At 35.1% G+C, this 25672-nt stretch overlaps 2 protein-coding genes across 8 annotated transcripts in view; both read left to right on the top strand.

Moving 5' to 3' along the window:
• Nucleotides 1-973: 973 nt before the first annotated feature.
• tubgcp2 (tubulin gamma complex component 2) lies at nt 974-13152 on the top strand. 3 transcript variants are annotated; one of them, XM_026222989.1, is made up of 18 exons: nt 974-1099; nt 1358-1548; nt 1625-1753; nt 1876-2052; nt 2622-2781; nt 3153-3360; nt 4366-4565; nt 5461-5650; nt 5938-6083; nt 6815-6995; nt 8283-8463; nt 8980-9152; nt 9393-9521; nt 9598-9718; nt 10276-10419; nt 11508-11636; nt 12495-12640; nt 12836-13152. In XM_026222989.1, exons 2-18 carry the CDS (start codon nt 1399-1401, stop codon nt 12909-12911), a joined length of 2640 nt encoding a protein of 879 aa, XP_026078774.1. In that variant the 5' UTR covers nt 974-1099; nt 1358-1398; the 3' UTR covers nt 12912-13152. The 3 variants fall into 3 exon arrangements, with proteins under 3 accessions (XP_026078774.1, XP_026078775.1, XP_026078773.1); XM_026222990.1 differs by having other exon boundaries at nt 977-1099; nt 1378-1548; nt 12498-12640; XM_026222988.1 differs by having other exon boundaries at nt 977-1099; nt 1378-1548.
• A 1855-nt stretch (nt 13153-15007) lies between these two features.
• myof (myoferlin) overlaps nt 15008-25672 on the top strand; it is a 33716-nt gene continuing 23051 nt past the window's right edge. For 2 of the 5 annotated variants that reach the window (XM_026222982.1, XM_026222984.1), the window contains exons 1-18: nt 15008-15198; nt 15293-15348; nt 15564-15655; nt 19278-19386; nt 19821-19914; nt 20737-20870; nt 20973-21101; nt 21569-21631; nt 21760-21810; nt 21904-21934; nt 22021-22136; nt 22358-22484; nt 23439-23542; nt 23616-23684; nt 23776-23819; nt 24142-24224; nt 24358-24393; nt 25539-25663. In XM_026222982.1, coding sequence (XP_026078767.1) covers nt 15111-15198; nt 15293-15348; nt 15564-15655; nt 19278-19386; nt 19821-19914; nt 20737-20870; nt 20973-21101; nt 21569-21631; nt 21760-21810; nt 21904-21934; nt 22021-22136; nt 22358-22484; nt 23439-23542; nt 23616-23684; nt 23776-23819; nt 24142-24224; nt 24358-24393; nt 25539-25663 — 1551 coding nt within the window. In that variant the 5' untranslated portion in view covers nt 15008-15110. Of the gene's footprint in view, nt 15199-15292; nt 15349-15563; nt 15656-19277; nt 19387-19820; nt 19915-20736; nt 20871-20972; nt 21102-21568; nt 21632-21759; nt 21811-21903; nt 21935-22020; nt 22137-22357; nt 22485-23438; nt 23543-23615; nt 23685-23775; nt 23820-24141; nt 24225-24357; nt 24394-25538; nt 25664-25672 lie in introns of those variants that run through there. The other 3 variants (XM_026222983.1, XM_026222986.1, XM_026222985.1) reach the window with 2 other exon arrangements.

Below are 25672 nucleotides of genomic sequence, written 5' to 3'. Positions count from 1 at the left end.
CATGGTGTTGTTGCAATGGCACACTAAATAGACAATAGTGTAAATTTACTATTAAAAATACAATTATTTCAGCCAAAATTACCTAGCCCATTGTAACTGAAGAGTTGGCCCATATTTCCTGAATGTTGTGCCAAGGCTCAAGAAGGTGCCTTCTCATAATTTTAAAATAATTATACTTTCACATTTAAAATATAAATAGGCCTATATATATTTAAGAGACCCATGCTAATTGGAAAAAAAAATTTGATCTCATGCATAGCTTATTTGATGGTATTAAGTAATTTACCAAATTTTAGCTGACTTCGCCCTAGCCTATGCATAAAACCAGTCTTTTAATTGTACAAGTAGATATAGGTATCATGTGAAATAATATTTTTTAATCGACTGACTACAATTAACAAAAACATTGTTAAGTAACTAATTATAACACTTTCATTGCTACATAAAGTGAGCAAAGAATATTTGCATTATCAAAGAATATTAACTTGAGTCTAGACAGAGTTCAAGAACTCTCAACAACTCCCATTATAATAATTGAAGCTGTTTATACTGTGAAATGTATATTTTACCTGTTCTGATGCTGTGCCGCACTGGACGTTCTAATCGTATCACACACACACACACACACACACACACACACACACACACACACACACACACACACACACACACACACATATATATATATATATATATATATATATATAATCCTGAGGGGGGCACGGTTGAGATCGCGTTCCTGGAGGAACAGTATTTCGGAAGTAACTACGAAATATCTACGTACCGTGCGTTAATTCGTCCCTGAGTGGTATTAGTACTGTTATTAAACAAATCTAAATCAAAACATGTTATAATTGTAACAAATAATCACTTGGAAATTGTATATATAAGAAAGAAAAATGTAAAATAGATTCTCGTTTATACTATTATGATAGTTAAAAGGAAAGGTCTTTTATTTTGAAAAAATGCATTTTGGCGGACATTTACAAATGTACAGTTTCTGACTTCCTATTAGTTTGGTGTTTTTGTCAGATTCCCCGGTGTTTTATCAACAGATGCGGTTCGACTTATTCAGACGGACTAGTTAGACTTCTACTAGGTAAAATAACAAAGTCTATAATTATAGTTCAACCGTAACGTTACGTTTTATTTTATCATGCAATATTTATAAATGCAAGTGGGGCGATGGCTAGCGTTAGCTATAACTTTACATAAATAATAACAAATCCGCGAAGGTTTTTTTTTTTACTGTCACTTGGGCTTATAGTATATTCGTGGTTTTTATGTTCATCTGATCTCTCTAGATCTATTGTTGTTATTTATTTATTCATTCATGGAGCTTGCTCTCGTTTCTCAGACGACGCTTTCTGATTTCAGCTTCTGATTTCATCTGAAGACATGAGTGAATTCAGGATCCATCATGATGTTAATGAACTCCTCGGGCTTCTTAATGTCCGAGGAGGAGATGGTGCTGAGGTGTACATTGATTTGCTGCAGAAGAACAGGACTCCTTATGTGACCACGACAGTATCTTCACACAGTGCTAAGGTAAACAGACACAGTGTGTTTTATCTCACATTACATGTGTTCTGAATGCAGGAGACTCATTTACCATGACTTACAGGTCAAGATGGCAGAACACTCCAAAACACCAGAAGACTTCTTAAGGAAATATGACGAACTGAAGTCAAAGAATGTACGCAACCTTGATCCACTGGTGTATTTGCTTTCCAAACTCACTGAGGATAAAGAGGTAGGTTTAATGATACTCATTTCCAAACAAGAAATTCACATCATTCCCCCCTAAATGTGTCTACATTATTTATTTTGATATTGGGGATTTATGAGAAACATGAACATGCTTGTGCTCTTCAGACTTTGAAGTTCTTGCAGCAGAATGCAAAAGAGAGATCGGAAATGTCTGCAAATGCAGCAACCAGCACCACCACGTCATACAGCATTCCTGCAACCAGCAGCAAAATGTCCATGCAAGAACTGGAGGAATTGCGGAAGAAGCTGGGAAATGTCACAGCCAGCTCCAATGTTCCTCAGGTAGTATGAGGAAGTGGAAAGTGATGATAATCTATTTGTTTATTTTATAAGGACAATGCACACTGATGAACGTCAGTATGAAATTATTTGTTTTTATATTTATTGCACCATTGCTAAGTCATATCCATAGGCACTAGGCAGTAAGCACAAAGTCAACTAGTGACAACATATAAATACAGATGCCAACATACACCCACAAATACACCATACACGAAGGGATAAAGCATTTTGTAAAACTTTTGTAAACTGAAATCTTACTGATATGTGTTTTGCATAATAATTTGGAACCCAGTTTACACTGATATTTTTTGCATTCATTAATGAGCATGATTTACATTACATTTTTTTAAAGATATATGTAATTAAATTAATGCAATAAGCAGACTCTGTTATCCAAAGTGACTCATGTTAACATTCATGTTAACATTTTTTACCTAGCATGTGTTCCCTGGGAATCAAACCCACAACCTTTTGTGCTGCTAACGCAATGCTCAACCACTGAGCCAGAGGAACATTTAGTAAGTCAGTCCTGAATTCTGTATGGTGCATCATTTTGTTTTCCCCCACAGTCTTCTGAGGTCATCCGTAAAATGCTGAGAGACCGACATAACAAGAAGAACCCCACTCAGCCGAACCCTGTGTTTCCGAACTGGGTGTATGACCGGCCTGCGCTGATTGGCGATTTCGTCACTAGCCCCACCCCTGTGGGAGATCCTGTAGTGGCTATTGGTATGTATGTAGCAGGGTTTTTCAAAATCAGAGCCTTAGATGAATAGGGAATAGTTACAGAGCTAGAGCAAGTTATTCAATTTGATGCAAGATTATAAAGAAATATGGACACTTTTAATTTCAACTATACTTTAAATGAAGGAGCAGTAGATGCCAAATCTGGTTATATATGTGATTGAAAGTTATGATGGGTTGTTACTAAGTTTTTTTTTTTTTGTTAACTAAAGATACTGAAGATTACAGATGAATAAAAAATAAATAAATAAGTTGTGCATGGATAAATCATTCATAATATACACTTAAATTTACACACAAAAAAACTGAGCTGTCAATTTATTATTTAATAGTGACCTAAACATGTGTAATTACAGGTACAATGCCACTGGCTGCACAGGAACAAGCTCTGGTTGAGGACCTGCTGTATGTGCTGATTGGTGTGGATGGGAGAGACATCACAGCTCAGCCTGTGCTCGGCAGACAGAGCCGCTCTTTCATAGTAGATCCTTCCCTTGACATGTCCATCAAAGAGCTGGTCAACCGGATATTACCGGTGGCGTCTTGTTACTCCACAATCACACGGTCAGTGAACAGTTTGACCTTCAATAGTGATATTTTTTCACGTGTTTACAATATCAGGTTTTGAAATTAATTAGCTCCCTGACTTTGGTTTCTAAAATTCTGAAGTTAACAACTATTCAGAATTCCTACAAGACAAAAAAAAAAACATCAGAAATAATCCAGATGATCAAAACCACTGCTTAGATTTAAAATGCATTTGTAAATAAATCGGATTCTGAATCATTGGATGGATTTCAGTTTTACAACTTTAAAGTCCCACATGAAAAAATATTATCGTCATTTACAATAATTACTATAGTGTTTTTGAACCATACTATAGTAAAGTGTATTGTTCTGTATATATTATAGTATTTACAACATTTATTTTTAATGAATGCACAGTGTAGTATTAATTATAGTGAACTGATAAACTATAATAAATACTGTAGTTTACTTTAGTTTTTACTACATTAATGTAATGTATTGTAGAATAATATACCCTATAGTTGTAGAAATCTTAGTACAGTATTGGGTAAAGTCATTTGTTTATATTACTTTATATGTTATATTACCAAAGCAAATATAGATTTACCACAGTAAATTAATTCAAGTGCTTTACTATAGTATGGTTCAAAAGCACTATAGTATTTACTATAAATTACTAGAGTATTTTTTTCTTGTGAGTGAACAGCTGTTTTTAGCTCGTGTATGTACAATATACATGTGAAAGAAAATGTTTAAACTTTTAAAAGACGTTTTTTTTTTTGTTTTTTTTGTAATGTTGGAGGCTCCTGATTGTAGGATATAATTTATGGTTTATAACCTGCCAAATTGGCTGACAAGGTCAGTTTTTCATCTGCATCCGGTGGGTCGGCAGTCTTAATTTCGAACCCTGGTTGCAAACAAATCATTGCCCCTGTGAAATCATTTTATGAAAAGCATTGATTTTTCATTTTGCCTGGTTTGCTCACGTTATCTGAGACTCTTATATGTTTCATGCAAGAAATTTGAATGCTCTATGTCCAGCTTCACAGAGGAGAAAACGTCATTTGAGTACGGTCAAGTGAATCATGCCTTGACTGCTGCCATGAGGACTCTGATGAAGGAATATCTGATCCTGGTGACCCAGCTGGAGCATCTGCACAGACAGGGCACGCTGTCCCTGCAGAAGCTCTGGTTCTACATACAGCCCACCATGCGTACCATGGAAATCCTGGCCTCCATCGGTAAAGCTGTCAAAACATGTGGTTACGCTTATAAAAGAGCAGCACTTGACATTTTGGATGTGTCAATGAGACTAATAAGTTAATTTTGACAGTGGCTGAATGTGTTTTTTCATGTTTATTGATAGCTGGTTCTTAATTCTTGAACTTTATTAGTTGCAACAGCCTTCTGCACCACAAGAGAAGTTTGTCAGGACAAATATTAATGTGGGTTTGACAAAGCCTTATCTGAAAGTTTAAATAAGCTCTGATGGTTACATAGATGTAGTATTAAAAGCATTCAGATAGCAAGCTAGGCACTGATGGCATGATTTAGAAATGTGTTTGAATGTTGTTGTTTTTTTACATTGTTAGCATGTTGCTAATGTGTCTAGCATGCTTTAACATGATGCTAGCAAATACAATGAATTATTATTCTGTTTCTGCACAATTGTTAGGGAGCCATCAACCGGTTTCTAAAACTAAAATGGTTTTGCATGTTGGTAGCACTTTTTAGCCAATTGCTAACATGCTTCTAACATGTTTTAGCATTGTGGCAGCATGTTTTAGGATGTTGCTATCATGTATCTAACATGTTATAGAATTTTTTAATGCTGTTAGCATGCTTTAACACATTGTCAACATATTATCATTGTTGCTAGCTTGTTTTTAATATTTCTGAGCATCTTGCTATTAGATTCAAAATGTTTTTAGCATCATTTAGCATGTTTCTAGGATGTTGTTAAGACAAGCATGTTTTATTGTTCACAGAGAGTCAGCGCCAGAGCAAACATTTGTATTTCTAAAGGGGGCCTTGGTAGTAATGATGTTTCAGCGGGGTTCCTTTCACCCGTACATAGCGCTGACATTGTTGACATGCTCATGCTAATGCACTTTCTCCCTGGTCTCTTTCATGTAGCCACTTCTGTTGACAAGGGTGAGTGTATGGGCGGCTCGACCCTCAGCCTGCTTCATGATCGTACCTTCAATTACACCGGAGACAGCCAGGCTCAAGAGCTCTGCCTCTATCTGACCAAAGCAGCCAGCGTCCCCTACTTCGAAATACTTGAAAAGTGGATCTATAGGGGCATCATTAAAGACCCTTACAGGTGGAATGTGTTTGGTTTCCTATTGTGGATGCCTTTAAATTAGATTATTTATTTTTTTGCTGGTAATAATATTTAGCTTTTCAGCATGAATTTCTCTTAAATGTATTATGTATAACATATTGAGTATTTCCAGACACATTTAAGGACATTAATAAGCTATGTATGAAGTGCCACTTTTTTAAAATTTGTATTTAATTTATATTATGTCTATATGGTATATATTCATACATTTATATTTCATATATATAAGGTAATAAAACTACATCAAGTACTGTTCTTTTTTATAGTGAATTCATGGTTGAGGAGCACGAGCTGCAAAAAGAGAAGATTCAGGAGGATTATAATGACAAATACTGGGATCAGAGATACACTATTGTCCAGCACAGGATCCCATCGTTCCTTCAGAAAATGGCAGATAAGATATTAAACACAGGTGAGGCATTTTCATTTATGAAACTCTGAAAGTTTTTTGTAATTAGCCAGTATTTTAGGCATCAATAGAAGTCAGCTGCTTATGTAGAGAGTATATAGCATAGGATATATAAGATGCTACTAGAAAGCAGGAGTTAAATGGTAAACATGTTTACATTTCTAAACTTTCTAATAGGGCTGCACGATGTGTCGTTTAATCATCGATATCGCGATGTACGAATCCACGATAGTCACATCGCAGGATGTGCGATGTAGGCTGTCGTAGTCGATCCATTATTCATTAACTGTACGGGCCAGCTGCTCCCCGGCCCTTGACGAATGTGATTCGCAGAGAGCGTGAGAGAGAGAGAGCGAGCGCGCGCGAAAGAGATAGCGTGAGAGAGAGCGTGTGTGCGTGCGCAAGAGACAGATGGAGAGAGAGAGAGAGAGAGAGCGCTACAAACAACGCTGTCTTGCTCTCTCTCCCTCACGCATATTAATCAATTGACATGATGGTGTCGATGTTTAAATCATTTAAAATGAGATTGTAAATCTGCTCACCCCATTTTTGTTTGTAAGAAAAAATTTGATTTCATATCACGATATATATCGCAGAAAAATAAAATATCGCAATGTCATTTTTTCCCAATATCGTGCAGCCTACTTTGTAATGATTTTAATGCCCAGCTCGAAAGAACACGGTGGCTAAATGCATTCATTTCATAACCAGTCCTAACTTATTTCTAATTTCAGGCAAGTATTTGAATGTTGTGCGAGAGTGCGGCCGTGATGTGACCTGTCCAGATGCCAAAGAGGTTCTCTACACGCTTAAAGAGAGAGCGTATGTGGAGCAGATCGAAAAATCATATTACTACGCCAGTAAGGTTCTACTTGACTTCCTGATGGAGGAAAAGGAGCTCGTTTCACGCCTGAGGTAAAAAATTTTATGTTTGAAATTGTTTTATTCTTGCAGTTTTTCTACAGACATCTCAAATCAATTCAATATGTATGTGTCAGTGTTTAATGTATTTAGACCCTAATAAACAAAAAATCAAATGTCAGCTTAAATGTACAAAAATATGTTGTTATTAGGTAGAAAGAAATGCAAAAAATGGATGTAGTAACATGTAATATAATACAATACAATTTTATTTGCTTTCAGTAAGTATACATGATAACATGGTAACCGTTCTTGGCTCACTGAGAGTCTGACATAATTATTATCTGTCAGTGTATGTGAGTGAATAATCTGAGCCAATGGTGCCGTTTATGAGCACTCTTCATTTGTAGCACATCTTTAAGCTAACCTTTTGACAGCTCTCAGTGTTCCAGACACCAATATTTTAATGAATCAGAAAAGATGAATCACTGTCTGGCCAACTGAGATTTCCTCATGGAGATAAAGGTTAGGATCATGATTTCTATGTTAGAACTGCAGCAGGCCGTGGGTGTGTAATTTAACTTCTGACATCACTTACTCACCCTCATGTCATTCCAAATACAAGACTTTCATTTGTTCAAAACATTTCAAGTCCATGTATTCTATCTTTGACTATTTCAAAGAATTGTAAAGACATAGTAAACATATGAATTGAATGAGTTTATTCAAATCTTCTGAAGAGACAGGATTGTCTTATATGATGAACAGATTTAAAGGTGTAGTTCACCCATGTCATGTCATGTGTTTCTAATAAAATCATCTTTAAGATGTTTGTAACCTGTTTCTAACTTCAAACTTGCTACCGGCTAAATAAAGTTTACTATTCATAATATTGATTTCTCCAATGAAAATGTCTAAATAAATTAATCTAAACTAAATATCTAAATTAATGTCACTGGATTTTGTCCAGGAGTGAGTATTTAAAGTTAAAGCACCTTTAAGATGGATTTGTTACCTACATCAAAACATGCAGTTTTTCACTTCACTGCCGTTAATGAATTGACTGGAGTCGTGTGAATTGCTATGATAATATTATCAGCTGTGTGGACTCTTGATTTAATGTTGAAAGATAGATAAATCTTTTTCTCATCACAAGCTCACAGCCCACAACTGAGAGCCCAAATTATAATCTAAAACGGGTCTTGCAAAACTAAATTTAGCAGGACCCTGGCCCTCCAGAACTGAGTTTGGAGACCCGTGATCAGAAAGATTGGTTTTATTCAACAACTGTGAACTCAATATCTCAATATCACCTTATTTCTTAAATTTTTTGTGGTACAGGTCAATCAAACATTACTTCTTAATGGATAAAGGAGACTTTTTCGTGCATTTCATGGACCTAACGGAGGAAGAACTGAAGAAGCCGGTTGATGACATCATTCCCCCGCGGCTGGAGGCCCTGCTGGAGCTGGCCTTGAGGATGAGCACTGCCAACACAGACCCCTTCAAAGATGATTTAAAGGTCTGTCTTCTAGACAATTACATCAACCGTAACAGTTTGTATTATGTACAGTATGTTAGTGCATTCTGCAGAACCGTCTAGATTTCAGGTGTTGCTTTTGCAGTAGAAATTCAAATGAAAAACAAATTGTTCAGTTTCATCTCTTGCCTAAAGACAGGTCAAAATAAAGCTGGAATCACGATTATTGCAAATCATAAAGGCTGCTTTTTAATTACTGTAAAAAAAAATTATTAGGTTCAGATTTTAGAATGAAATGCAACATTGTGTTTGTTTATACATGAGCAGCTCATTATCAGCATCTTAATTAGTTGTTTAGTTTTTTACAGTGACATATTTAAGTTGTAATATTTCTTTATTTAATTGTTTCTTTATAATAATATTAACACTAATATAATAATAAGATTTTATGTGTGAAAATAGTCACGAATCTAAATGGTTGTATCATTTGGAAGGTGGATGAGAGTCTTAACGAATGGAAAATGGTGTGCATTATTTAACATTATTGTTGTCTTCCAGATTGACCTGATGCCCCATGATGTTATCACCCAGCTGTTGCGTGTCCTCGCTATAGACACCAAGCAGGAGAAAGCCATCATTAATGCAGAGCCCACAGAAGTGTCACTTAGCGGCCTGGAGGCTTTCTCTTTTGACTACATTGTCAAGTGGCCACTTTCACTCATAATCAACCGGTACTCAGCTTTTCTGTACGGCTGTATAGCTTTTATTTCAAGCATGTCCCCGTGCTTCTTAAAGAAATAGTTTTGTCATTATTTACCATCAAAATGTTGCATGTTACACACTATTGCTTGCACAATTACATTGCAGCACTATTGACATATGGACATTTTTTGCTTGTGAGATTTTACTGAAAAGTATTGTGACCATCTTTACAATGAACTTCTCCTTTAATACGATGCTCTGTTGTACAGAAAAGCCCTGACAAGATACCAGATGCTCTTCAGGCACATGTTCTACTGCAAGCACGTGGAGAGGCTGCTCTGTAATGTGTGGATCAGCAATAAAGCATCGAAGCAATATTCACTGCACTCTGCGAAATGGTGAGACCGTGTATTTTGACCTGAGACTGTGCATCTTCAGCTGAGCATCTTATTAAATAGCTCTTGTATATTGTAGGTTTGCTGCTGCCTTTGCATTAAGACAACGGATGCTCAACTTTGTGCAGAACATTCAGTACTACATGATGTTTGAGGTTAATGAGCCCACATGGCACATCATGGAGAACAACCTGAAATCTGTGAGTCAATGAAAAAAAAAAAAACCTGCTTTATGGTTATTTGTGGCTTATGAGTTCAGAACAAGCAGTTCTTTTTATATAATATTGGATTTAAATCAGATTTATTTTCATTTTTCAGAGAGTTATCAACACTTTCATTCACAAATATCCTTTTGTCTAATTAAACTTAATAAGTTGCTTTATTATATTGCTATCATGATTCTGAAATTTTGGTTGCTGATTAATTCTAAATAAATAATGATAATAACAATTAATAAAATGTTATTTCATTTAAAGCTGAACAAATATATAAAATGTAATATATGATATTTTACATATTTATTATATGTAATATATTTTACATGTATTTAGTACATATATTTATATATAATGCTGGAGTGCTTACATAATTCTATTTAAATTCCTTTTTTGAATCCATTATTAGGTTTGAATTTAAGGAAAATGATCATGGTTCTCTCAAATAATTGAAATAATCTACAGGTATATCTGGTTGAGCACAAACAGAGTTTAAATGAATTCACAGTGTGTTCCTAATAAGCTTTATTTTGTATTTTTAGGCTTCCAACATTGATGATGTGCTGTGTCATCACACCAGCTTCCTGGATAACTGTCTGAAGGACTGTATGCTCACCAACCCTGAGCTGCTCCGCATCTTCTCCAAGCTCATGTCTGTCTGTGTCATGTTCACTAACTGCATGCAGGTAAAAGTACAAACATTATTGAGAAAAATGTGGAGTTTTGGATTCTCTTATGATCACTAATGATGCATTTATTTGCTCAAAAACAGTAAAATTTTGAATCGTTTTCTATTTTAATGTATTTAAACATTTCATTTCTTCCTGTGGTGGTAAAGCTAAATTTACTCAAATTTTTGCTTTACATGGTCCTTTCAGAAATCATTCTAATATGCTGATATATTATTAGAATTATCAATGTTGGCAACAGCTGTGCTGCAAAATAGTTTTTGGAAACTTTGGAATTTTTTTCAGGATTCTTTGATGAATATAAGTAAAAAAACAAATAAACACAAAAAAAACAGTGTTTAATCAAAATATAAATCTTTGCTATCACTTCTTAACAATTTAACACATCCTTCAAAAAAAGAAAGAATAAAAATTTACTGACCCCAAACTTTTGAACTGTAATGTATATTGTTAGAAAAGATTTCTATTTTAAATGAATGCTCTTCTTGTTCACTTTTTATTCATCAAGGAATCCTGGTATCACAGGTTCCAAACAAATTTTAAGCAGAACAACCGTTTCCAGCACTGATAATAAATCAGCATATTAGAATGATTTCTGAAGGATCATGTGACACTGAAGTAATGATGCTGAAAATTCAGCTTTGATCACAGGAATAAATTAGATTTTAATGCATATTAAAATAGAATAACAGAAATAGAAATAGAAAAAAAGTCATAATATACAATTTTTTCCTTTATTTTTTACCAAATAAATGCAGCCTTAATGAGGATTAGAAACTCCTGTAAAAAACATAAAAAAATCTTTCTGATACCAAACATTTGACCAGTAGTGATCTATATAAATATCTTTCAAATTGACTGTCCCCAAAATTTTGAACAGTAGAGTACATAATTAAACTGCATAAATTGAATATATTGTGTTTTAATATTTTATATTAAATTATACAGTTTATTGTTCGTCTCTGGGGGTCACTATAACGGGATTGTGCTTGTTGTGAAATGCATAAATTTGCTTTTATTTCATAATGAAGCTTTCCTGTTATGTCATGCTCATACTGGAGTGTATATTTTGATTGTTTTGGCAGCGGTTCACTCATAGCATGAGGATAGACAGTGAGATGAAACGGCTGACTTTCGGGAACGCAGCTATGGAGAACTCTTCAGCCTCGGCTGAGCTGACAAAGGAGGCAGAGAAAAAAAGACTGGCTGCTAAAGTGAGTCATTAGCCCCATTCACACATACAGACTTTACTGGTAAATTACCATTAAGAGATCATGTGTGAACAGGACCTTTTCAAACATACCAGTAAATTCGTTCCAGCAATTTACCATTATGAGAAGTTGTAACATTACCAGTAAATTACCGGTAATCTGCTCGGTGTGAATAAAGTTCAGAACACACTGGTGTCAGATGTCTACTTCAGGCCAATCCAGAGCCATTGAAATTCAGAATTCAATGGCTCTTGTCCTGTCATTCTGACAGATCATGCATTTACTCTGCATTTAACCCTGTTAACAAATACAACACCGTGATGTGCAGACATTTAGAGGTCATTTCTGGGTAATGATGTCACAGGTCAGTTCACGGTTCAGGTCACATGTTCCTGTGGCTCAGTGGTAGAGCATTGCATTAGCAGCGCAAAAGGTTGTGGGTTTGATTTCCAGGGAACACACATACTGATAAAAAAAAAGTATAGCCTGAATGCACTGTAAAATGCTTTGGATAAAAGTGTCTGCTAAATGCATAAAACAGGCATAAATAGTAGGTCACTTTAAACCAATGTGTGAATAGTGCTTTACTTATAAAAAGACGGAGAGTAGTTGCCTGTGTGAACAGGGCATTTTTGTATTTACCAGTAAGGTCATTCCAGTAATTTTACGGCAATTTACTGGTATTACTGTGTGAAAGAGACTGTTGGCATTGAATAAATTCTTTTACAATACTGAAACTAAAGAGGCACTTTAAAAACTGGATATGTAATCACTGAACATAATCTGTCAAAAGATTAAAAAACACAAATAATAATAATATTTTATGACATCTATTTTTCTCAATCTCTGTTCCTAACTGAGCATGTGGACCAGTCTGACTCTGGGTTCGAGGCCACCATCAGCAAGTTTGACAGTAACTTCAGCACCTTGTTGCTGGACCTTTTGGATAAGCTCAGCATTTACAGCACCAATGACTGTGAGCACAGCATGATCAACATCATCTACAGGTGGGCTGTGGAAAGAGCCTTTCATTCAAATTTTCCTCCGGGCATAAATAAGTGCTTTCCGGTTTAACCTTGGCCCGAGCAATGACAATAGAAATGTGCTTTTGAAATCTTGACTTCTGAAGAGCTTATACAACCCTCATTAAAATTCAGTCTTCTCAGCAGAGGTGCTATGAATAATGAGATGTCTTTTTATAGGCTGGACTTCAATGGCTTCTACACGGAGAGACTGGAGAAAATGGCCATTGAGCGGAGCCAGAAAACTGCTGCGTAGCATCGTCCATTATAACATTCAATTGTTTTTAAAGGGTTCAGTGTGCTGATTTGTTGTCTCTCTTTTCACAAAAAAAATGTAGTAATATTACGTGGTGCTGTAACATAAAGCACTTAAGAATTTGTCACTAAGTCTTGTTTGATCATTTTCTCATCTCTGTTGGAAATGTATTTAATGGTCTCGCACCAATTTAATGAACTGAAAAAACAATATAATAAAGGAAAAATGTTGCTTTGTTCTTTCCCTGACTCTTTTTCTAAACACAACTGTATTACTTTTTCCAACTTATTTTCAATAACAAGAGAAGAAGAGCTTTATGTTCCAAATGAAGCCAAAGAAGCCCATCAAAAAAAAAAAAAAAATCAATAAACTGCTTAAACTAGTCTTGAATAGTTTTTTTCAAGACTGGTCATAACTTTTTACATTTGGTTAAGAAAAATGTAGCTTGGTTTAATTTGAATCTTCTATAAAGTAAGATTTATTACCCCTTGGCTAACTACTAGCTAGTCAAACTTAGTTTTAACAAAGTGGCCGTGTTAATGGAACTGGACCCTGAACTCTCATGTTTTGCAAATCAGGATCAGGTGATTTATCGAACTTTTTTTTTTTTTTTTTTTAAGCAACATTGGATTAGATCACTCTAATTGAGAATGTTGAATTGGCTCACTCCTTCATTTATGTGTATGTATGATCTGCATTGTATTGGATTCATTGATTTTTATCGCACAAATAAAAAATACTATCCCTTTAATGCTTTCAAGGACAACACCAGCATCCTCTGGTTCATCAGAAGCATGATGTTGTTGTAAACTCCAGCAGAGGTGTCTTCAGTGTCCTCATTGATGCAGACTTCATTCATGCCCAGCACAAAACAAACAAATTTAGGTAAATGTATGGAAGTTCTATTAACAAATGCTTGAGAAAAATTTAGAACACTAAAAAAACACTGTTTTTAATTATTTGTGATTTATTTGGAATGACTATTTTTTTCACAAAAATAAAGATTTAACAGTAATAGAAAAAAGGATCCTTCAGTTAGGCCTTAAATTCTAAACTAACAGCAATTTCAACTGAAAGATGAAGATATCTTAATACTGTCCATTAGAGGGAGCCAGAATCATACTAGAGAGTGACAGGATAAGAAACCTTTTAATCCCAGTCTTTTTCCATTCGTCGATATCTCTTTGAATGCAAATAAATGCATAGATTTAGTGGATTTGTATGAGTGTGGTGTACTGACAGTATGGTTTTATATAATTAGTGTACAGTGAAATGAAACTTACAGTGAAAATAACTTTTAGTAGTTATTAAATATCTTCAAGTTGCCAATGATTAAATAAATTGCTATCCATTTAAAAATGAAAAAAAAAAAAGTTGTATTTGTCTTTTTCGAAATAATATAAATGATAAAAAAACACATTTACTATTGTGGTGAAATAATAAAACAATCAAACATTATACATCATTATAAATTATAAAAATGAAAGAACGTTTAGCCTTGGGATAAATGATTCAAATACATGCTACAAGTGATATCTTCACGTTTATTTGAATTTGACATCCAGTTTGTCATGCAATTTGTATAAATATTTTATTTTTATTTTTTTATAAAAGTCCAATCATGCACATTGGGAATTGGTGTTTGGACCTTCATGACTTCTGCTTGTTGCTATATTTTGTTTTTAATTGTAGAATAGATGTTGCATATAGATGATACTATAGATTAAGTATAGATGATTGAATGCTTGTTTGCTTTGGTGTTGCCACCCAAAAAAATAATTTTCTAGATCCACACTCCTGTAATATGCCAATTATATTTGTTTGATCATCACAGCACGCTATGTGGGAGTCTATGTGATTCGTGCGATGCACCGCTAGGTGGCGCTTGTCCCTCATCCCTTAAACTTTCAAATGAAATCAGTAACTCTGTTATATTTGGCTCAGCGTGCAATAAATAATCACAAATAAAATATTAAATGAATCAAAAGTATTTCCTAATTTAAAGTAATTGCTGTGAGAAAATACAAGTGATCTGATCCGGTAAGTAAGGCATCCTGCCAAATTTTGTCACTGGAGTAAGTCCACACCCTTCACAAACTCCCAAATGGATGAGGAGGGCACTGCAACGAGAACACGGTCTCACACACACAGGGACATCACCATGAAAGTGCACTAAATGAAGAAGCTGATTTTTCTGTCATGTTGCGTGTGACAGTCGAGTCTGCGGCGGGTCTGCCCAAAAAGAAACTGGGCAGTCCAGACCCCGTCACATCTGTGGTGTTTAAAGGTAAGAACTCCTCATTTGCTTCCTTTTTAGCCATTAGAAAGCAGAATACCCGACCATTTCATTTGTTAATCTGATGCAATTCTTATCACTTTAGATGAAAAGAAGAAAACCAAGCCCGTTAACAGTGAATTGAACCCAGTGTGGAATGAGGTCTGTAGAGTTATTTTATTGTTGTTATTATTTTTTTTTAAATACATGTTTAACCGTTTTAACGCTATTTCCAAATGAATGGAGTTCAAGTGTGTGTATATAACGTGTAATTATAACATATAACATATTAATAGTCTGCATAGAACCGTTTTAAACATTTCTACTGTAGCTTTTAAAGTTTGTAAATTTTTAATACTCTTTTTTTTCCCCTTTAGACACTTGAGTTTGATTTAAAAGGTGTTCCTCTTGATTCTTCCTGCTACATTAATGTGATTGTGAAAGACTACGAAACTCTTGGCAAGGACAAGTGAGTGTTTTTCAGTTGTTAATTCGAGTCATATTCTCAATATTATCCAGTGTAAGAAGACAAACAGTTTGATGTTGAACTTTTGGTTCCACCCTAATCAAATAAGAGTTGTGTGAGCTGTTCAAGGCATATATGATTTAAGAGTTTTGACCTCCTGTATTTAAGAATTGCAATTTTACAAAAAGTGATTTGCAGTTCATTAAAATACAGACAGGATTGAAAACACATGTTTGCATCATTTCATTCACTTGATTGATTCATTGATTCATTGATTCTTTGATACACATCTGTATTGTGAAATTTGAAGGGTAATAATAAACCGTGTTAATCTTGGTGCGACATTGTAATACCTTGCAGCTCACACACCTTCATGGCCGTGTTCAGACCTGTCATGAGGGGAGGAACGGAGGCGTTTGGTTCACAGTACTTGGGGAATAAATGATTGTTAGTTACTGGTCTGAAATGCAGTTGTTGCATAAAGTCCTGAATTGGAATAAACAGAAGGGTCTTAGAGGGCTATATCACCATGTTGGGCTATAAATTTAATGCATTTCCAGTTATTCCAGATTTGTCTGTGAGAACCGCATTGGAAGAAATCCAGTGGCAAACACAAAGAGGCACATAACTCCTGCTGATATTTACATTTATGCAATTACATGCAAATTGTTTTGTTGATGTCATGTGGCTGTTTTTAGGGTCTGTCAGAAATGAACTTTTATGAAGGCTTTTTTTCGAAGCATAAACCACTCCTTCATACTTGTTTTAAATGCTTTAATCAATTCATGTGGTCATTCCTGATTTGAATAGCTACATTATGTGCAATAACATGCCCATACCAGAATATTGTCATATGTTACACTTAAGGAGACTGTTAACACAAAAATCTAAATTCGGTCATCTTTTACTCACCCTCAAGTTGTTCCAATCCAAACCTGTATGAGTTTCATTCTTCTGCTGAACACAAGAGAAACCTTTTTTTTTTATATATGTTTCAACCACAGTTGCTGGTAGCCATTGACTTCCATAGTATTTTCCCCCCATAATTTGGAAATCAATGGCTACCAGCAATTGTGTTGCAAATGTGTCGTTATATGCTGCCAGTTATTTATCATCATCAGTAGTTTGATGTGATGTTTTGATAGACTTTTGCTACCATTTTATTATGCTGGCTACTATAGCTTGGTTAAAATATGCATTTTGTTAAATATATAAGGGAAAAAAAGCTAATTTGTTGGGCTATGACAGTTTCTTATCTCTTAAAAACACTAAAGAGCACTAGTTATAATGTTGCACAACAGCATCTAAGTAGTTACAATGGGGTAGTTAGAGCAAAAAAACACAGGTATTGCTCAGTTTTCCTCTATGTGATTGGGTTTTAAAGTACCTCCCTCGGTCAATGTGTTGTATGTTTACTGACTCTGAAAGGGCTGAACTAGCAATGCTCTTTCCTGATGAAATCACTATGTTTGGAGCATCACATATCTAATAATCTTTAATCTAGGTTACAAACCTGATATAGAGCATTGTTTGGTATTATTTATATACTATCATCTTTTATATTAATATTTTAGCTTTTATACATTTCATTTGAACTTGTTTTATGTGTGTTTGTGATTTTTGTTTGATATTACTGTCTAGGTGTAATGTATTTTTATTTCAGTGTAAGTTTAAGTTTTATTTTTGATTCATTTCCAAATTCCAATTAGCAATTCTTGTTTTTATTAGAATTTTTTAATTATTATTGTTATGGCTTAATTTAACAAAAATAATTTTAGTTAATGATAATCACCCTAGATAGAAATGAACAAAAGCCTTAAATTTCATGGGATCTTTAAGATTTTGGGCATTTTCCTGTTGGACGTTTTTCCTGGATCAACATCTTAAGGAATAGGGCAGGCTTATCAAATGATAGATTCCCACTGAATTTAGGATTCGTTAATGTGTAGGTTAAGACTTTCTGAGAATGTAGTCCCTGGATGTTGAGATGATGTTGTTCCAGCAACATACTTGGCAAAATCTTGTGGGGCACATTTATTTTGCTCTTTGGAACAAAAGTAGCATTGTTGCATTTCAGATCAGGTCTGTCTGAGAGTCTGGCAAATGAAGAGCATCACGACACTGATCTAGTCCAACGACTGCAGAATTGTAGAACAGCACATTTAGAGTTATAGATTTCCTTTGAAATAGTGTAGTGTGTATGCTAAAGTACAGGGAGGCTAAGTTGTTTAAAGAATATGTGTTTAAACAATGCTACTGAGAGGTTAGTAAATATTAATCATACTTGGAATCACCCCAGGCATAGGATCTCAGAAATAACATTCCATAAAGGAAAAAGAATGAGGCGAAATGTTGGAGGGTGTGGTTACCTTTGCTTTATATGTTTGCTTTGGCATGTTTGTTTGAAACTTGGATCATATGATTTTGAATATTTGGTTGGAGACTATGTAGGGAATTTTGCGCAATGCAACTGTCGTTTTTATTGTCATAGGATGTTGTAATCAAGGTTTTTGGGAAGAATGTCTTAACAGATTTTTCATTAATTCTAATTTGGCTGTCAAATCCATTAATCACGCATCCACAGCATACAGCTTTGACAGGCAGACACATTTCACAGTGTCCTGAATGGAAAGATGTTACCCCAGCTGACGATTATTCATTTTCACCAGTACTAGTGAACACTGAGCATTTGCAGCCAATTAGGCACTTTGGAGTGATGTCGACGCTCCTCTTCAGCTGATTGTCTAGAGGAGGAGCTGTCAATCTAGAACTAGAGGACCAATTATAATGCTTAAGCCCGCCATGATTTACATGACACTATAACCTTCCGCAACATTTGGAATTTGAAAGCAATCGCAGAACATGGAAACAAGAGTGAAAGGAAAAACAGCATAAACATACAAAAAAATATAAATATGAGCAGAAGCTGTCTGAGCACAAAAAAAACTAGAAAAAGAAGGAAAACATGATTTTGGGTGCAAGTCAGATAATTTTGCATTAGTATTTCAGTTTTCCGCAATATGATTAAAAATGTTTAAAGTTTTGATTTAGATGGTTTGGTTTAGATGCATTCAATTTTCCAATCCGTGACCATTTTTTGAAAGTTTTGATTTAATTTTGAGACATTGTGCAATATATTTTTACTTACGTTTTTACATTTTGGTTTCACACTTATTTTTTTTTATCCGTGACTGCAAAACTTTTAGACAGAAAATTGACCTCATATTGAATGGTTTTATGAATGTTAAACGCAGATATTTGTGCTGTTTGTGTCAATGTTTGTGGACACACCCTTGTCATTATTGTGAAATGATATCGCAACAGCACGCTAATCAAATGTGTAGAGCTAACAGGGCAATGTTTTCAGAAGGTAAATGCAGAATCTCTCATCGTTTGTGACTTTTCACTTAGCTAGGGCAATTCTCCGGTGGAAAACTGACTTTGAGGGTGCTTCTGGATGCTGACCTATAAGTGTCCCGATCACAGTATTAATCTGCATGGCATTATTTACTTTTGGAGGAGATCTTACTTGTGACCTAACAGAGAGCACACAAAGATCTTTTCTCCCATTAAAAAAATTTACGCATTGTGTTTTTATTATATGTATGTGTATTTTTTGTTTTAGGTTAATTGGTTCTGCAAATGTTTCTTTAAAAGACCTTGCCAGTAGCCAGGTTAAGTCTCTCCCAGTGAAAAACTTGGCTCTAGTGGATGAAAATGGCAAGACCATAGGAGTGAGTGTTTTTATCTCCTAAACCAAATTACATGTTAAAGAAAATATATTCTGTTATATTTGAATAAAATCTTAATATAAGCAGGTACACACATAAGCTGCACTCGCAGAACTCATTTACACGAGATTCAAATCTTTTCAGTTTTCTTTTATTAAATACCTTATCCAATTTGTTAATACTTACTGCTACCAAGAAGTATTGTCAGTTTTATTTAAAATGAATGCTACTCTACAGCAGACCGGCTTAGTTGCCTGGTTTATTTTAATTTGGTCATAACATAAACTTGAGAGGCATGTTTACATAATCATCAAAAATAAATATCGGATGTAATTTGGTGATGAGCCTTGCATTGATAACATCTCTTCAAGACACTTTCAGTATTTATGTAGTCTATTTGACATAATTATGAGATAATTAGCTGCATCCTTTTTTAGGCAACGATCAGCATGACGATTGGCTACGAGCCACCTGCTGGTGTTGTGACAAACATGCAGGATCAACAAGATGGCAGCATGGGTGGAAACACAGGTTAGCTCTGAGTGTGGCTTAATGTTTTTGTGTTTGACCTAGCAATGTACAGGTGCATCTCAATAAATTAGAACTTCATGGAAAAGTTCATTTATTTCAGTAATTATGGTTCTCTCGGTTGGTTGTGCATCTTTTTCTTCCACACTTGTTCCTTCCATTCAACTTTCTGTTAACATGCTTGGATACAGCACTCTGTGAACAGAAAAGCTTCTTTGGCAATGAATGTTTGTGGCTTACCCTCCTTGTGAAGGGTGTCAATGATTGTCTTGTGGACAACTGTCAGATCAGCAGTCTTACCTATGATTGTATAGCCTAGTGAACCAAACTGAGAGACCATTTTGTAGGCTCAGGAAACCTTTGTAGGTGTTTTGAGTTGATTAGCTGACTGGCATGTCACCGTATTTTTATTTGTTGAGATTGTGAATTGGTGGGTTTTTGTTCAATGTGAGCCAAAATCATCACAATTAAAAGAACCAAAGACATAAACTACTTCAGTCTGTGTGCATTGAATTGATTTAATACCCGAGATTCGCAATTTAAGTTGAATTACTGAAATAAATGAACTTTTCCACAACATTAATTTATTGATATGTACCTGTAGTGTTATACAGATGACATGCTTGATGGTGTGTTAAAGTTAAGTCTGAAATGAAGTGTAAAGAAATAAATCTTTCAGATGCTTTATGGTTAGAGGTTGATTACTAGAATCTGTGAAGATTCATTTGTCAAAAGGTTTAAACTTTAATTGCATGTTTGCCTTATTGGTTATATCTGACTCATGATGTTCTGCTTTGTGCAATAATTTTTCTTTGCACTGACCAGCTGGGGGGGAAGAGGGGGACGCCACTGATGGTGGTGGGCAGGGCGCTGTCACATCTCCTGGTGAGCCTGGCCCGAAGCTTCAGCTTAGGACCAGAAAACGTCATAATTTGGCTAACAAACCTCAGGACTTTCAGGTACAGGATCGTCCTGTAGTCATTAAATACAGTATAGTTTCCATTTTAAATGCTGAATGCATATGCTTTATTAGTCTTTTTAAAATGCCATTTCTGTCATAGATCCGCGTGCGGGTGATTGAGGGACGTCAGTTGCCTGGAAATAACATCAAACCTGTGGTCAAAGTGCATGTGTGTGGAGAGACACACAGGACTAGGATCAGGAAAGGAAATAACCCATACTTTGATGAGGTATATATTTTTGTGTAGTATTTGTACAACTCTTAATTTTTTTATTAATTAGATAATTACTACTAAAAGGAATAGTTCATCATAGTTCAGTAGATCAAATGATTCTATTATCAATCATGCATTCATCCTCACAGTTTATAGTGAGCCTGTAAAAACATCTTTTAAAAAACTTGCAAAGGTGGTACATACAATAGATAAACTATATAATGTAAAACTATATAGTATATGAAATTTCTTTTGAAATTAGATTTCACTTTCATCATTTACTCACCATCAAACCTGTATGAATTTCTTTCTTATGCTGAACACAGAAGAAGATATTTTGAAATATTTGGGTACCAAAAAAAAGTGAAATTTCAATATTGAGCTATCCCTTTAAATATTGTTATTCTCTATGCCTGATTATTTGAAAATTCTTTATTTCCTAAAAGCGATGTCACTGATGTCACATATATTAATCTTTACAGATTTTCTTTTTTAACATCAACATGTTGCCCTCTGAACTGTTTGATGAGGTCATAAGCTTCCGGGTAAGAAAAAAGCCAATTCCAGTCGCCACTTTTTTCATATTTAAATGATCATATATTTATTGAAAATTAGAAATCAAATTTTGTGGAAGAGTTACTGATGATGATGATGATTTTCATCTTTTCTGTAGGTCTATAACTCCAATTCTTTTAGAGCAGACTGTCTCATGGGTGAATTTAAGGTAATTCAGTAAAATCCAAAATGTAGATTTTCGATCAGACCCACAGTGTAATTCAAAATGAACTTTTAGAAATAATTTGTTTTCTTTTTGTAGCTAGATATTGGTTACATCTATGATGAAGCAGGTAGTTTTCTGATACTCAGAAAATATTCCTCACATTTTACCTGTAGTTGAACTGACTGCTCAAAAAAGTGTTTTTTTTCACCATAGCTCACTGTATCATGAAGAAATGGATTCTCCTGAATGACCCAGATGACTCGAGCTCAGGAGCGAAAGGTTATCTCAAAGTCAGCATGTTTGTGCTTGGAACGGGCGATGAACCGCCGGTACGTCCCCTGAACATAATTTATGTTAACATCTTTGCAATATATAGATTGACAAATACAGGTCTCATCTATAAATTAGTTTTTGTTTTGTTTTTTCCATTAAAAGGTGCACCTTATTTTCTTATTTATTTTGAATATGCAATAGCACACACTTAAAAAAAAAAATCTTGTATTACACAAACTGTATTAACTGGTCCCATTGGTTAATCTCTATTTGGCAGGTGGAAAAGAAGGAGCAGGACAATGATAAAGATGATGTGGAGAGTAACCTGCTGCTGCCCACTGGTGTAGCTCTCCGATGGGTTACTCTTAAACTCAAAGTGTTTCGGGCTGAGGACATCCCCCAGAGTATTACAGTTATTCCTTACACATTTGTTTTCTAAAGCAGCACAGGAGACAATCTTTTCGGAGTGATATGATGTGGTTTCTATTGTAAGTCCAGGGAATGGCAACATTTGGGATGCTTAGCTGGTACATTGGGTCACTTTCTGACCCTTTAAGGTGGCATTGCACCAGCTGACACGAAACCATTCCCTGCTATTAGCTGTTGAGTCACCATTGGCTGTTAACGCTCCCCTGCTGAGAGACACGAATCATTTCCCTGATTCTCCAATGTCTATGTTAATTAAGCTAATCACTGAAAAATCTGAAGGCAGCCAGTATTTCATGTTTATGACCATTTTGATCATACTGTATGTTTTCTTGTTTAAAAAATAAGTCAAGAAGCTTTTTAGTATAACTTAACTAGTGAATGTAATTGAAGATATTTAAATATGTTAAAGGAATAGTTCTTCCAAAAAATGAAAATTTGCTTAAAGGTAAACATCCTCAGGCAATCCAAGATGTATATGAGTTTTAAAGAGATGTAAATGTAGCATTACATCATTTGCTCACTAATGGATCCTCTGCAGTGAATGGGTGCCGTCAGAATGAGTCACTAAACACACTAATTCACAAGTAATCCACATGCTTCACAAGATGTTAATTGATATACTGGAGTGGTGTGGATTATTGCGATGTTTATATAAGCTGTTTGTCAATCTGACGGCACCCATTCACTGCAGAGGAACCATTATTGAGCAAATGATGTAATGCTACATAACTCAAAATTTGTTCTGTTGAAGAAACAGTCTAATCTAAATCTTGGATGGGTCAGTACATTTTCATCATTGGGTGAACTGCTTCTTTAAGTAACTTGTAGTTGTATTTATTAGTACTAAACAGATTATTTTTCCCAGTGTGGGAAAGAATACCTTCACTTTAAAGTGAGAGAAGTTGTAACATTGAAATGCTTGTTTTCAGTGGATGATTCCTTCACCCAGACTTTAAAAGCAGCATTTGGGGGTCAAGAAAACAAGAAAAATCTAGTGGATCCATTTGTTGAGGCCTGGTTTGCTGGCAAAAAGGTAAAGCCCACCCAAACATACACACTCTTATTCGTTCTGCTTTCTGTCTTAACTATGATTACATGTCTTTCAGCTCTGTACACAAATAATTGAGAAAAACGCAAACCCCGAGTGGAACCAACAGCTCAACCTACAGGTTAAGGTAGTTGGCTGGATAGGGAAAAGATTTATTTCTGCACTTTGTAAATGAGTTATTCCTTTTGAGTTTCCCATTGGTGCTATTTGTTTTCCAGTTCCCGTCCATGTGTGAAAGAATCAGGCTGACTGTATTTGACTGGTGAGTATCGAAGCGTGGCAGTAAGGTTGCATGGCCACAGCGGAGGATATGAACTTTTGAAATTTGTGTTGAAAGAATTCCCAATGTTATTAGTCTTGGAATGTGAGCTGGGGGTTAAAGTTTGGTCATCGTTTTGAGCTGGGAGGACACAGGCAGGCAGTGTGAGTCATAGTGGTGCTGTCCCACCCTTTCCCACAATGCATTCCTGCCCTTAAACCAGACTAAAGCTGCTCAGGGAACAGTGGAAAAACTGAGATAACCACTAGCTGGACTGATTCTGTGACACACTGGAACATTTAAGCTGACTCCCCCTCTTTCTCAGGGATCGCCTCAGTGGGAATGATGCCATAGGCACCACGTATCTGGATCTGACCAAAGTAGCATCCTCTGGTGGTGAAATTGAAGGTATGAATGACAGCATACACAAATCATTTTCAGGTCAAACGCTTTGTTTTTTAAACGCAGAGGTCATGTCCGGATCTTTTGTAAATATACTATGAAACTGAAAACCTTTTATTGATTGTTTTCTTTGTGATAGGGGATCATGCAGGAGATGAGTTTTCAGCAGATGAAGGTTGAATATAAACGCTGATTCCAGATCTGCAATCCCTTGTGTCCAAACACGCAATATAGACATTAAAAAATCCTAGTTACCATGCAGTTCTTTTAAGTTGTATAAATTAAATTAAATTAAATTAAATTAAATGAATGCATTTAGCAGACGCTTTTATCCAAAGCAACTTACAGTGCATTCAGGCTATCAATTTTTACATATCCTGTATTCCCGGGGAATCGAACCCCCAACCTTAAATTAAATATTAAATACGTTGTTCTCTCAAACCGACCATTATTCATATTGGTCTGAAAGGATTTGGTACCCAAGGGTTTGCAGTTACTTTGCGCTTACTATGAATGTCTGTGCATGCATAGCACTTATGCTGTTTTTAGCATTTTATGCATCATGTTGCACACCAAGAAATGAAATTATGCAATTCATGATAACCTTAATCAGCTAAATAAAATGGCATGGCTTAATTAAGCATCCCAATTACATTACTGGTTAAAAGTTTGGAATAATTCCGATTTTTTAAATGTTTTTGAAAAAGGTATCTTAAGCTTTTTTTTTTTCCAGTATTGATAATATTATTATTATAATATTGGAATAATGTTAATAATATATAATATTATATATTATTGCTTTTTGAGTACCAAATCAGCATAACAGAATGATTTCTGAAGGATCATGTGACACTGAAGACTGGAGTAATGGTTGCTGAAAATATAGCTTTGCCATCAAGGGAATAAATTACACGTTCAAAGAGAGACAAGGTGTTAATAATATTTCACTATAGTACTGTATTTATTTTGATGAAACAAATCCGGTCTTGGTGAGCACAAGAAAACTATTTAAAAATAGTTTTTGATATTTTTATTGGGCAAGTAGTATATACGTTTTGTTATTGTTCATTGGTGTAGAATCATATTATGCCAACATTCATCAATAACTTTGTTTATCCATATAATTAAAATCACAGCATGAATGAATGTATGAAATTTCTTCACTTTTAAAATGCACTTCAAATAATTTATAACACTAATCAAAATGATTTTTTTTTACTAATTATACTAACTGGAGGGATGCTTTAACAAACCTCACTCTAACACCCAACCGTTATCATGTCACTGGAACAGATTTTTATTGATGGTGTTTTTTCACAGGAGAGACTGAGAATTCTGAGATGGGCTTCCTGCCTGCTTTTGGGCCGTGCTATATAAATCTGTATGGCAGCCCGAGAGAGTTCTCAGGCTTGTCTGACCCATATGAAGACCTTAATTTTGGCAAGGCAAGTGCC

The sequence above is a fragment of the Carassius auratus genome, chromosome 37 (genome assembly GCF_003368295.1).
Source record: "Carassius auratus strain Wakin chromosome 37, ASM336829v1, whole genome shotgun sequence".
Classification (NCBI taxonomy): Eukaryota; Metazoa; Chordata; class Actinopteri; order Cypriniformes; family Cyprinidae; genus Carassius; species Carassius auratus.
Note: the sequence above shows the minus strand (reverse complement) of the source record. Positions and strands in the feature narration are given on the sequence as shown.